Here is a 14,504-nt window from a genome sequence, read left to right on the forward strand (position 1 = left end):
AAAAAATTAGGTAGGCTTTCTCGCCTCTTTCATGTCATTTTCATTTTTCAAGGTAGTGTAATGGGACCTACAAACATTATGCTAAAAATAACTTTAAAAATAATTTTACTAATACTTTGTCACAGTATGTGATGATATCACAGTAAAAATGTCTGGGCTAAGGGGCAACCAAAAAAAACAACAAAAAAACACAAGACGATGCAGTCACCTTAATTTTGAGAAAACAAATGCTTAGATTTTTATGACACTGATATTTTTATCATACATTCAGAGTTTGAGGTTACTAGTTGAAGTTAATTTCAGACACAAACGTTAGCTCAATTTCCGTGAAGTGCATTGGCAGAACCATGTGAATATATAAAATGCAACGGTCTCTACCTGAACCTTATTCCCAACTAATCTGGATGAAATTTAGTTTATATACCACGTATATAGATGGACCATATGGCTAATTTCCAGAAAGTTTCTTGGTATCTATAAACTTGACTTCGAGAACTCAGTATTTTTTTTTCTTGTCTTGAAATTTAATTTCAAAAAAAGTCTATTCCCACATTTTTCCACTAGGGGTCAGCCAGAGACTATCACTGAATTAAAGGAATGGAAGGAGGTTACAAGGAACCTAACCTCTACAGCTGTGTTAACAGTAGAACGGTGGTACATTTTTTGATGTTTGTTCCCATTATGTAACTCTTTTATTTGATAGGAGTAAATACAGTTTGAAAGCTTTAAGAAAGTAACTTAAGAAACAGTCTTGAGAAGAGAGAAAACTTCAACTTAGTAATAATCCTGCTTAAATAAAATAGAAAATTATCGTAAGCTCATAGTGGATAAAGTATATTAAGTAAGTGTGTTTTCATTTTCCCTAGGAATAATGTGGTTAAGATCAACTTTGGATCCAGGAAGAACTGGGTTTGAATCTGGGCTCAGTCGTATACTAGTTGCATAAACGTGGGCAGTTTACTTTCCGTCTCTGAGCCTCTGTTTTTATTTCTCTAGAATGGGGAGAATAAGACCTTTCTCGTAAGGTGTTTTGCTAAGGGTGAAATAAGAATATAAAGTACTCAGCACAGTGGATGTGTGCTCAAGAAGCTGTAGCTAAAAAAAATAGAATGTTTACATCTATTTACATCTAAAAGGGTCAGGAACTTGGACAAAAAAAAAGCACAATTCTACTGTGACTCTATTAACCATTACAAAACATAAAGGGAAAACTGCTTGGAATACACACCCCTAGTGTGGGAGAAAGAAGAAGGTCTGTCAGCTAGTTTCATTTTGTAATGGCCAATAACTGCTTTTCAGAAGCCCTTTGGCAGTTTTGATTTTCCCAGGGACAGGTAAACAACAGGTGGGGCATATCAAAGACACTGCCACTGCTCAGAAGGGCATTGCGAGTCACAAGGCCAGCAAACAAGTGACTAACCGTGAAGCAAATGCAGTCACCTCTCTGCATGAGCTACCTGACACCTCGGAACACCCTGATGAGATGAGACTCATGCTTAAGTCAAAGCCCACACCTATGCACGTTCATTTCCTGGGCACCGAATCACTGCTGATAGCCCCTGAGAACAAGCTTCAAATACTTTTCAAAAACTATGCAAAGAGCAAATAGACTTTCCTTTCTCAGAAATCTCAGATCTCCTTATTTTCCACCCAGTTCTACTCTCATGAGCCTCATCCCATTTACTGCTCCACTTCGTTCCTTCTCGCCTGGGCACGGACCATTTCCCCACACGCGTGGACACCCATTCTCCACCCTCACCTTAGTTCCTCGCCACTTGACTTCTGATCAACCTTCCCTCCACTCCAGAACAGCAACACACAATCACAGCCACCCCCAGGGCCTCATCATCACCCAGAAGTGCCCTCCCTTCCCGCAGGACTCCAAAAGTCCCCTCTTCAATGACAGATCTCTGTATTTTCCATCTCTCCACCTTAACTCTTGCTGAACCAGTTCTCTGACTTATCCTTCAACCTGTGCCTATATTCCCGGTTGGTTCCACTCTCCACTCAGCCTGGAAATCATGTTCAGTCACTGCAGGTCGGATGCTGGTTGGCGCTGTGTCTTCCCTTGCCCACTTAACCTTCCGCCTCACCGCTCTGCCAGTCCTCAGCCTTGGGGAACCCACATGCGCCATGGCTCCTCGACACTAGTGCTGAAGTTGCTGAATCATCACACACATTCATGGTGGCCAGCTTCAGTGGGCCTAGGATCCATTCACAGATTACTGTAGTCATCCCTGCGGACTCGCTAGCCTGTGTTCTTTATTTATTTATTTTTAGTTTTTGTGGTTTTTTTTTTTTTTTTATGTACCCACTCCTTTTTGTGTTTTTTTAAAAGTTATTTATTTTTGGCTGCATTGGGTCTTCATTGCTGTGCACGGGCTTTCTCTAGATGCGGTGAGCGGGGGCTACTCTTCGTTGCGGTGCGCGGGCTTCTCATTGTGGTGGCTTCTCTTGTTGCGGAGCACGGGCTCTAGGCACGTGGGCTTCAGTAGTTGTGGCTCACAGGCTCTAGAGCGCAGGCTCAGTAGTTGTGGCTCACAGGCTCTAGTGCGCAGGCTCAGTAGTTGTGGTGCACGGGCTTAGTTACTCTGCGGCATGTGGGATCTTCCTGGACCAGGGATCGAACCCGTTTCCCCTGCAATGGCAGGCGGATTCTTAGCCACTGTGCCACCAGGGAAGTCCCTAGCCTGTGTTCTTTAGTACGTGCTCGGAACCCCTCCACTTTCCCTCGGACATCCAGCCCTATCTTTGCTTCACTCACCCAGTAGATGCCGTTACCACCGACTTCAGTGAAGGCAAACCCTTTAAGTTCCCTCAAGTCCACCTCAAAGTTTATCCTTTCTCATTTTTCTTCTCCCCCAGCTCAGGGAAGATGTTTCTGACCCTTTCCAAGACTAACCCCTATACCTACTGGTAAAGTGAATATAAATAGTGTAATGAGTGTAGAAGAGGCGAATAGATTTATTACTTTTATTTGGAGCTGCACCAATTTTTTTGGTTCCTAAGACCAATGGGATTACTTCTATCCTTTAAATGTTTTTTTTTTTTTTTTTAATTTATTTATTTTATTTTTATTTTTGGCTGTGTTGGGTCTTCGTTTCTGTGCGAGGGCTTTCTCTAGTTGTGGCAAGCGGGGGGCCACTCTTCATCGCGGTGCGTGGGCCTCTCACTATCGCGGCCTCTCTTGTTGCGGAGCATAGGCTCCAGACGCGCAGGCTCAGTAGTTTTGGCTCACGGGCCTAGCTGCTCCGTGGCATGTGGGATCTTCCCAGACCAGGGCTCGAACCCGTGTCCCCTGCATTAGCAGGCAGATTCTCAACCACTGCGCCACCAGGGAAGCCCCCTTTAAATGTTTTCAAAAGCCATATTGCAAACATATGGAGGCGTGCATTAGCCGTTCTTGCATACTTTTTCAGTAAATAAGAAGTTTTGAGCTTCCAGCATCAAGTTCACACTCTAATGTTTTTATTAAACTATATTTACAGTACATGCCCCCATCCCCGAAATTTGTAGGTTAAGGATGATACTATTCTGCCATCTCCCTGGGTCACATTCCAAGGGGTGTTCCACCTCTTATCTTTACTGTCTCCTGTTCCCTTTACCTGTCCCCTTAGCCTACATGTCCACAATATTCTTCATGAGGGCAAAGCGTCTTGCTTTGATCTTACCTCCCCTCAAACTACCACCGTTCATCTCTTCTGAACTTTGTTTAAAAAAGAAGGCTACACCCAGTCTCTTCCTTATTTCTCCCTTTCTTGTCAACCCACTGCCCTCTCTCCCTTATCTCTTAGTTGCCAAATCTAATATCTGCTTTTCTGTTTGAATCTGTCTTCATCTCTGCAGGCTTTGAGATGGTTAATCCGCTCTTGCTCAGTGACATTCCTTCCTTTGTTACCACACTTCTCTGCTTCGGTTTTCTTACTGCCTCATTTGGCTGCTTTTCCTTTGGTTCTTCTGCAAATCCCCCAACCCTTGCTGGTCACTTAGATGTTGGGATTCCCGGGGGTCCATCTTTCCTTTACACGTTTGTGTGGGTCCGCCTATCAAATCTCGGGGCTTCGGTGACTGGCTGTGTGGAGAGACCTGCATCTCTCCCTGCTGCTGACCCGCCCCTGCACACGTGTCCCGGCTGCTCCCTCTCAGGCCCATCCAATCGGTCCCTCCCCTGGGCAGCCTGTCTTGGAACTCACACCACCATCCTCTTGGCCCAACTCCTGACTCAACCTTGACTTTTATTTCTCCCTCTCCTCATGCACGTGGTGGGCAAAATCCTGTTCCCTCTGCTTCCACGATGGGCTCTGCCTCTCTCCCCTCTCTTATGCTCCCTGGCAGTGTCCCTCGTCTCTCTTCTAGACCACTGTGGAAGCCTGCTAATTCTTCTCCTGCCGCCACTCACACTCCGCCAGCTGAACCGTCACACTGTCCCAAAGTTACACTCTCAGAGCACAGCGCGGACCATGCCACCCACTTCCTCCAAAGCCTTCAGTAGTTTCCCACCACGAAAACCCAGGGTCCTCAGTGTTTGTGTTCAGAGCCCTTCCAAGGCCGGCTGACTGCTTTCCACTTTTCTAGTCTTACGTCCTACTCCATCTCCTGAGGACTCGACCTTTCCGTCCGGGCACACTCTGTGTGCTGTGAACGCAGGGCCCCTGTTCACACCTCCTTGTTTTTTGTTTATGCTGTTCTCTCAGCTTGGTTTCCCTTTTTCTCTTCCCCCACTTAATAAAAAAATTCCTCATCCTTCAAGACTGAGGAAACAGGCATTTTCCTTCCTCTCCTCACTCGACTGTAAAATCGAACACTTTTTTCTTCCACAATACTTGGCTTACACCTCTATTAATTCACCATATCATTTATATGACCAGCTCCCTGGTCTGCAAATTCCTTCACGGCTGAGTCTGGGTCCTGCTTCCCACAGAGCCTAAGCCAGCTTTATTCACCCTAGGTGCTTAGCACACCTTTGAATAATTCTCATAACTGCCTTTATTTTCTACTAGTTCTCTAGAAATTCCCTTACAGTCTTTTCCTTATTTTTCTTCTTTCAAGCCTCAAAAGGAACAACAACAACAAACCAAAAACTCTCCACCGAGTCTCCCTACATATGAATCTTTTCAGTACCAATGGCTGCTTCGGTTGATCCTTATGTAGCCTATCTCTCAACTGTCTTAATTTTGAAGATGCACATTTACCGCCGTCAGGCTGTCTTTCTGGGACTTGAGTTCCTTGCAGTTTTACTGTTTGCTGCCCTCACGGTCTTACCTTAGCTGGAATCTTCGCCGCATGATTCTCCAGGATCAGCCTCTTCAGGTGCAGAACCCACAGGCGTTTGTCTTGCTGCGACTTCGCCTACCAGGAGGAGATGTGGACAGTCATGCAACCCCACCAGTCACAAGACACAGACACTCCTAAGACCCTCTGACTGGATGGGACACACGTGGGGTGGCCAGAAAGCCCTGCAAAGGCCTCCGGGCATGACGCACGAGGGTGAGGAGTTGCGCGGGGAGGCGAGGGAGTGCTGGTACCTGAACGGTGTGCTGCAGCTTGGGGTTCTGGTAGTGGAAGACGCTGAAGCTGAGGGGCTCCTTCGGGATCACTTCCACCAGCATGAGGTTGCCGCACTGGAGGGGCGGGCAGAGAGGGGGAGGCAGGCTCGCAAGAGGATGGAACCAGCGCCCCCAGTCCTCGCCCGGGACCTCTATTCGGACCTACCAGGATGTGAGCTTTGTACGTAAACGTGTCGTCTCTCTTCTTGGTGATGAGAAGCAGCTTGTCAAAGAGGAAGAGCGTCCGCTCATTCTTGGCCCTCTGGAGGCGGAAGGTCCCCTCGAGAACTAGCTCCCCGTAGCTGGTCAGGTCTGGCCCCTTCCAGTTGGTGAGCAAACTCTGTATCTCCTGAAACAGTGAACGTTCCCTGTGATTAAACAGGAGCTGGGAAGGCAAGATAGCGAGGACACAGGGGCCCATTTGTTGAGCCTCAAGAATGGTGTCTAAATACCTGCGACAGGGTCTAAGGGCCCTGCGTGGTGTCTGATGTGTCTGCTCTCCGTGACATAAATCTGCACTTATGGCTGGTGTCACTTAAGGGTTAACAGAAATGAATCAAGCTGTTAATTGATGAGTTGCCAATTACTTCTTTCCATCCCTCCATAATCCCTCTACTAAAGCAGTGGAATTGTCTTTCAAAAGCCAGGTAAAGAGGCTGCTGGTGTGTGGCCCTCTCAGCCATCCTTCTCATGATGTGCTCACCCCCATTCTCTGGACGAAAACCTTCAGAGCTACTGACTTGAAAAACCTCTTTCCAGAAATTGAACTCACACCACATATAAGTAACGCAAAATGAAAGCCTGAGGAAAATCACACAAGATACATCTTCTCAGAAATTTCCTGATATTAATCCCATTCGTCTGGGGAAAGGAAATGAATGTTTCTTCACCACTGTGTTTTTAATGGAACTTCATAAATATAGATAGTATGACTTTGAAGTTTCTTTAGGATTTATTGTACATCCCTATCAACGTTTTTAAAGGAAGCTGATGTTGTTATTTTGGAAAAATGAAAACATTCACAAACAGCACTTAATTAAGCAGCCCATAAAACCACCCAAAACTTCATTGGTTGAAGGTAGAAATGGATAGAAATGGAGGTAAGTCTGAGCCAGAGCCTGATTTAGTGGTGTCTTCAGACTGCTAGACAGACTCTTAAGCTATGAAAAACCAGTCATTTAGCCATTTCCGAATATCTAACAGACATTATGTCTGATGTTATGTCCACAAAACACTTGAATGATGAAGCATAAAACCTTTCTTACTGCTACACAAAGCAGATACGGCCTGGAAGATTAGAATGTCATCTTCCTTTGGACTTCCCCGGTGGTGCAGTGGTTAAGAATCTGCCTGCCAGTGCCAGGGACACGGGTTCGAGCCCTGGTCCGGGGAGATCCCACATGCCACAGAGCAACTAAGCCCGTGTGCCACAACTACTGAGCCTGTGTTCCAGAGCCCACGAGCCACAACTACTGAGCTCGTGAGCCACAACTACTGAGCCCATGTGCCACAACTACTGAAGCCCACATGCCTAGAGCCTGTGCTCCGCAACAAGAGAAGCCACCGCAATGAGAAGCCCGCGCACCACAACGAAGAGTAGCCCCCGCTCGCCGCAACTAGAGAAAGCCCATGCGCAGCAACAAAGACCCAACACAGCCAAAAATAAATGAATAAAAAAATAAAAAGAATGTCATCTTCCTTTGATTTTTGATAGTCAATTGTGTCGTATCACACTCTGGCTGCCTATAGATGAAACCTAGAGTTTTTTTTTTTTTTTTTGGCTGCATTGGGTCTTCACTGCTGCACACAGGCTTTCTCTAGTTGCGGTGAGCGGGGGCTGCTCTTCACTGCGGTGTGCGGGCTTCTCATTGCGGTGGCTTCTCTTGTTGCGGAGCACGGGCTCTAGGCATGCGGGCTTCAGTAGCTGTGGCACGCGGGCTTCAGTAGTTGTGGCATGCGGGCTTAGCTGCTCCACGGCATGTGGGATCTTCCCAGACTAGGGCTCGAACCCGTGTCCCCCTGCATTGGCAGGTGGATTCCTAACCACTGTGCCACCAAAGAAGTCCTGAAACCTTGAGTTTTGTTTGGAGGTATGGCCTGAAGAGCGTAGCTCTTTTCCCTTCTGAGTCGGATGTAGGTGCTCTGCATAGCATGGAGTCACCCTGGGCTTTGCTTTTACTCCAGGGACAACAAGGAGCTTAGGACTAGCCTCTGGGCCCACGCGACCTTTTGTTTTTAAATAGTGCATCTTTTGAGATGCCCAGGACATGATTGTCGACTTAGCATCTATCCGAAGTTCCCAGGAATTTAGGGCTCAAAATGTGGATAATGGAAGGGACCTTAGTAAATGTGTCTTATTTTAAAAGTGAGGAATCTAAAATGCAGTGGTGAAGTCTCCTCCCCAGTGCAACCGCCAAGGACCCGGTTCCAGACTTAGCTCTCCTTCCTCTGAGTCCCCTGTCCCATCACCACATGTTCCCCACCTCATGATTTTGCATGAACTAGTGAGAGAGGAACAGAGGCTTAAAACCCCTTTAAACAGTTTGGAGGGCTTCCCTGGTGGCGCAGTGGTTAAGAATCCGCCTGCCAATGCAGGGAACACGGGTTCGAGCCCTGGTCCAGGAGGATCCCACGTGCTGCGGAGCAACTAAGCCCGTGCGCCTCAACTACTGAGCCTGCACTCTAGAGCCTGTGAGCCACAACTACTGAAGCCCGCGTGCCTAGAGCCCATGCTCCGCAACAAGAGAAGCCACCGCAATGAGAAGCCTGCGCACCGCAACGAAGAGCAGCCCCCGCTCGTCGCAACTAGAGAGAGCCCGTGCACAGCAACGAAAACCCAACGCAGCCCAAAATAAATAAATTTATAAAAACAAAAAACAAAAAACAAAAAGCAGTTTGGAGAGAGTTGCTTTCAGCAAGAATTGCTTATTGGTAATTAATATAAAATAAGGCCTTGGGAGACTCAAATTTTTAATTTGGGTCACGCACGGAAGGGGCTATGAGCGAACTATTAGTTTGAACGTTACAATGTACCTTTCTCTTTAATAGCCAGTAAACAATGATTGGTATTATCGATGTCCTGATGTTTTCTCAAGGAGATCTATGATGAAGACCATGAATGATGTGCAACACTGAACAGCCTTAATATCTGATTTGGGAAATGATAACAAGTCATAGGGCCGCAGCCCCACCAGGCACTGCCACCCTGAGGCCTCACCTGTAACCGGACGGCGTGTTCATGCTTCCGCTTCATGTCGTTGATGTGCCAGGCTACTCGCTGCATCGTGTCTATAGCATCAAGCACCACATCGTAGCCTTCTGTGTCCTTGTCAAGGTGATTTTCTATTTCCTTTTAAAAAAACCAAAACACCCAACCCTAGTTATTTTCAAAATTTTTTTCTTATATACTCAATGAAACAAAAGGCACTTCTGTGATTAGTTTCTCATTTTATTTTTGCTTATTTACACACTATCATCTTTCCTTAAGATTCTGAGATAACTACCAGAAATACCTACAACAAAATGGTAAGATACGAATAAGAATGGAGCTAGGAAAAATAGAAGTCCATGAGAATTGCACAAGGAGGAATTTGACAAGGAGGATGAAACAAAACAAGTATACAGGCCATTAAGTCTCACAGAGGTATTAGAGTGATTGTAATAGATAAGAGAGTTGATATTATAGTTGGAGATTTCTGAACTTCCTGGTGGCCAATGTAGTACAGTTCTCAGTAATATGGTTCTCACTCTTACTACATGGGAAACATATTTTTTTTTTCTCCTAGAGGAAGCAAAACTAACACACAGGGCTTAATATGTAATGGCCTCAAAACAAAAAACAGTGAATATTATATTTAAAAAAAATACCTATACAGCAAGACATTTAGTCTTGTAGTCATCATGTAGTCATCATGTAGTCAAGGCTTTAAAGCCTTTAAAGCCTTTCACTAGTTCATGAAATTCACTAAAGATAATCCTTCAGAGTGCTGAGAGATATCTCATGGTTCAAGTATTCACTCTCTGATAGTCAGAAGGATGTAACACCAGCACTTATCTGAGCCCTGGAGTTCCACAATCCCAGGGAGATGAGAAGGGGACACGATTATAATCTAATTCTTTTAAGTACATAAGACACATGTCCCTAGACTCCTATGAGTCTAAGGATAGGGACTATTGCATAGTTCCTTTAGTCCTTTATCTTCTCAACAGTGCCCACCAGAGAGCTGGGTGGTAAATAAACACTTATTTAATTGAAGCCGTATCATCTTCAAAGAGCAACAATAAGTTTTAAGCATCTAAATTCCAATGTAAGTATCTAAAAGAGTAAGAAGATATTATACTCAATTAGACTATTCCTATGACACTCATCATGCAGAGATGTTAAGCTCAAGGGTGGAGGTTGAATCTTATGGTATAAATTATGAAGATTAGTTCCCTTGTTTTTAGTCACACTTTGTTTACTTTTACTGAATCCTCAAATTTTCCATCCAGCTAGAAACTGGAAAGGAATTTACATTTTCTTTCTGCACTCAGACTCAGCTGTTAGAAAGGTCCTATGAAACTGTTTCACGAAACTAACAACTCCCAAGTAAGTTCAAGATCAAGAGAAAACTTTAAAAAATAATCATTTCTTCTTTTAGTCGGAGAGGCAATCCTGTTCATCAGTAGACAGACTCAGAAGTACAGAGTGTATTTCTGTTGGGATTTTCACGGGTGGCTACACAACTTTGAAGTGATGTGCATGATATAGAAGGAACACTCTAAACCAACTATAAAAGCAAAAATACTCCAGGCAATTAGTTTTAAATTAATCTAACCACTGTTCTTCCCTTTTATCTTCACTATCAGCTGTTATGAACTGAATGTTTGTGCCCTCCACAAACTCATATGTTGAAATCCTAACCTCTAATGTGCTGGTATTAGGAGGTAGGGCCTTTGGAGGTGGTTAGGCCATGAGGGTGGAGCCCTCGTGAATGGTGTAAGTGCCCTCATAAAAGAGACCCCAGAGAGCAGTCTTGCCTCTTTCCACCATGCGAGGAAATGAGGAGAAGAAGGCAGTGTGCAACCCAGAACTCAACCATGCTGGCCCCTTGATCTTGGACTTCAGTCTCCAGACTGTGAGAAATAAATGTCTGTTGTCTAAGCCACCCAGTTTATGGTATTTTGTTATAGCAGCATGAACTAAGACACCAGCTTTTAATTTAGAGGGTAAGGGCTGTTCTTCCTAGCAGTTAACTTTTTGTAAGAATCTTGACTTGTTATATCTGACATGCTTATGTAACGGAGGTCCGAGACTTTTCTTTTGACTGACTTACTGTCTAGAAAGCCATAAATAGAGATTACTGGGACATACTAGTTTTAGATGCCATATTAGCAGAGTCCAGCAAAGATCTATCCTGGGAAAGCTAGCATTTTTTAAAGAATTATTTGGACACTGATTTAGTAAATTAATCCCACTAAATTTAGAGGTCATTAATACCAATTGAACAGTTAAAGTAATATCCCTGATGTGGCTTCACAGGATGCAAGATTCTCCCAAGATGAGCCAGGCAGGCAAAAAGACAAAGCTGAGAAATTTCTGGTAAAGTTGGATCATAAAGAGTTCTTAAAATTTTAAATGCATATGAACTGAGCAACCTTGGAATGCTTATGCAAGTTAGAAACCTGGAATCATTTAAAAAGCGATACATGTAAATTGCAGACATGTTGATATATATAGGAGCTCTGGATTTAAATCTTTTTTAAAAAAGATTTTTAATGCAGTATTAAAAATAATAAAATAAAAATAATAGCTCATATTTATTGACCGCCTGCGAGGCACCATGAACGTGGGAAATTTACAGGATTTGAACCCGGGCAGTCTTGCCCCAGAGCCCTGCTCCCAACCTCTCTGCTATCCTGTCTTTCTCAAGTTGCAAAGGCAATCAAATCCTACTTATAGAATGAAATTACTTTCAAGAACACTATTTCCCATTTTTATCAGCTTCCTTAGAGGATAAGAAATGAGAATGTATGAGAGCTATGTCTACTTTTGTTTCTAAGGTCTCCTTGAGTTTTGTACAAATAATGGGAAATGATATAAAGAAAACAGACCCTGAAGTGATGGGAAGCCCAGCTCGAAGATCACTCATTATGCTGCTCATCTGTCTTCTCCCCTTTCAGCCCCTTCTCGTTGCCCCTACACAAGCCAATCTATGACAAACAGCTCTCCCTCCCAACTGCCTAATGAATCCGGGCTCATGGAAATAAAATAAAACATAACAAAAAGATCTATTGTTCATGAATGATAGCTCCCTGCCTGAAACTGTCACTCCTAAGCCCTATCACCATCAGAGCTAAAATGAATCTTTTTACTTGGCTGTTGTCAATGAGGTTACAGGCCTAGAATATAAATATCTCTAATTCCTCAAAGCAGATTAGTCAGTTGTAAAGTATGAGTGTGGAAAATGTTTCCATATGTCCACAGCTTTTTCTGATTTTTTTTTTCTCCTAAACTTAACATATACACACAAAATCCCCATCCCCTAGAAAGTCCTTCAAACGCAGGCAGAAACTTACATGCAAAAGGAGATGATACTTGAGAATCCGCTGAACTGGTTTCAAGAGATAGGACCCCAGAGGCAGTGAGTGTTTCAAAGTTTCCTGACGTTCCCTGAAGAATTTGGCCAGCATCTTGTTCCTCATGCACTCTGTTAGCACAGCCACGGATCTGCAAGAAGAAGAAATATTTTAAAATCTAAATTGTAACGCTTAACACGAGTATTCAAGTTTTAAATGCCGGAGTGTGCTGATACCTTAAAACAGGTAAGAGCTAGAGAAGCTAGAATGCTTCTGGGCAGGTTATGAAAAGGTGCCCCTCTGGGTGGGTGAATTAGAAAAAGACACTATAAGAAGGTAGTAAAACATGGACACATGGCATCTAAGCAGCAAGCTCCTTCCTCCAGGGAGATGCTGCCCCTGCCAGGACACAGGGCTTTGCAAAGGGGATTTAAATTGGACGTTAGCCCCTAATTATGCCCCATCTGGGCATCTTTGTGCAGTGCTCAAATACACATCTGTATTCAGTTTTCAAGTTAGATTGCAAGGAGCGGGCACCTTTGTACTAAACAAAAGGAGTGCCTTCTTCCCAGTAGATCCAGCCCCGTGCCGGACATTTGCCACCACCTCTGCCGGTTGCCTTTAAATAAATGCACAAAGTGAGTGACATTATGTGCAGGTCTTTGGAGACCTCATCCCCCGAGGAACTTTCCTTTGAGAATCTCTGAACAGATCCTTCTTTCCACCGCCAAGTGTCTCTCCTCATTCTAAATTCAGCTTTTGAAACAGTTGGATAACCTTGGTCCTTAAGGAGTGTGCCTTACAGAGCATATTAGAAAAGTAGGTCGGAATTCTTCCTCCACCTCAGCTCCCCTAGAGGCAATAAGTACGGCCCCCAGAAATCCTAGAGGGATGGTTGAAACAATGCTCATATCTTATACATAAAGCAAGCTGGTGGGCTTGTATAGTTGCGCATACACACGTAAATTAAAATCTTATGGTCTCATAACTTAGAAGGAAGCAGGTGGAAGTAATTTCAGCCCCTTTCTCCCCAAGTCAGTAATATGTTTTCAGAATTAATTTAGAAAAACAGAGCCAAACAACAAAATAAAACTCCTTGGAAGGAAGTGACATGGATGGAGGTCTCCTAATTAAGCGATCAGAATCCCTTTTGTGCCTGATTGCTTGGAGAAATATCTGTTCAAATGGTTTTATTTTTCCCTTAAGATTTCAAAACTATTCTTCATCATGTAACCTAGGGACTTTTCTAAGGTTCTTTAGAGTCAGAATCAGCTGCCCACTGGCCTTCTAACCATCTGAAGTTTTGAGTTCTTGCCCAAGGATAAGACACCTGCAAGAAATCCTGAGCGCACTGAACTCCGGATTCAGGCCACTGGGAGACATCCGAGGACAGTGACCTGAGCGGGTCTGTGCTCCTCCCTGGGGACAAGAGGGAGGGCTTGTGCCTCTTCCAGCAAAGTCACTGGGGCGTGACTGGTATGAAGAAAGACATCTGTCAAGGTGTGCAGGCGACATTTAATATCACCAGCCTGGATCCGAAGGGGAAAGACGCATTGTCAGATGGGCTGAAACACCTGGCGCTCATGGCTTGTGAAGACGGGGGCGGGAAATCTCGGGCCTCAGAAAGCAAACTGATGGGAGGCAAGGGGACAGGAAGAAATCTTTTTCTATGAATATGAAAACCACACAATTGGGCAAGAACCGGATGTGCCTGCTTCACTGAGACGGCCTGGGGAGCAGTTCCCTGCTAACACGATTCTTTCCTTCTTCAAAGCCAGACCCAAGATAAAAAACACTTCCTCCTGGAAACTGTCCTGATTTCTCCTCGCTGGGACTTACTCCTCCTTTATCTCATGCATCTGTAGCTTCTATTACATATGACTGAGTTGGTTCTACATTGACTTGTATTCATTGATTTGATCTTTCCTAACGGCTGTTCCACTATTGCATTTGGTTCAGTTCTGACTCTCAAAACAATATAAACTGCTAGAAGGCAAGGGATATTCGTTCCTATTTCCTGCCAGTGTACACCAAGCTTGGACTTGTGCCCCATGAAGGACAGGCTCTCAGAAATGTCCTGCACGAATGACTGTGCCTATCCCCTGACCCTGAAGCAGTCTAGTTTATAAAAGCTGCCTTCATTTTGTGCCCTCTGTTCTTATTACTAAGTCAGAAAATTCTTCTTAACATAAACTTCCAAAATTGCAAATTCAGAAGATATTTCTTCAAATGACATGTTTATAATGAAATTTACACAGACATAATCCTCCAAACAGGCCCCTCTAGCATCTTAGATCCTGATAATTGGGTCCAGAATTTTGTTGATTCTTCAGAGTTGGAATGTTTTTTCCTTTCCCACAGGAGGAAGTTTTGTGGAGAAGTTGAGGGCTGATTCTTTGA

The 14,504-nt window shown here is 44.3% G+C and overlaps 1 protein-coding gene across 6 annotated transcripts in view; it reads right to left on the reverse strand.

The window, feature by feature from the left end:
- PLEKHG1 (pleckstrin homology and RhoGEF domain containing G1) overlaps positions 1-14,504 on the reverse strand; it is a 222,393-nt gene that overhangs the window by 21,767 nt on the left and 186,122 nt on the right. For all 6 annotated transcript variants that reach the window (XM_061207734.1, XM_061207733.1, XM_061207736.1 and 3 more), the window contains 5 exons: positions 12,105-12,255; positions 8,764-8,895; positions 5,713-5,895; positions 5,526-5,621; positions 5,263-5,349 (listed from right to left, as the gene is read on the reverse strand). In XM_061207734.1, the coding sequence (XP_061063717.1) occupies positions 5,263-5,349; positions 5,526-5,621; positions 5,713-5,895; positions 8,764-8,895; positions 12,105-12,255 (649 nt within the window). The remainder of the gene's footprint in view (positions 1-5,262; positions 5,350-5,525; positions 5,622-5,712; positions 5,896-8,763; positions 8,896-12,104; positions 12,256-14,504) is intronic.

Source organism: Eubalaena glacialis, chromosome 12 (assembly GCF_028564815.1).
Source record: "Eubalaena glacialis isolate mEubGla1 chromosome 12, mEubGla1.1.hap2.+ XY, whole genome shotgun sequence".
Lineage (NCBI taxonomy): Eukaryota > Metazoa > Chordata > Mammalia > Artiodactyla > Balaenidae > Eubalaena > Eubalaena glacialis.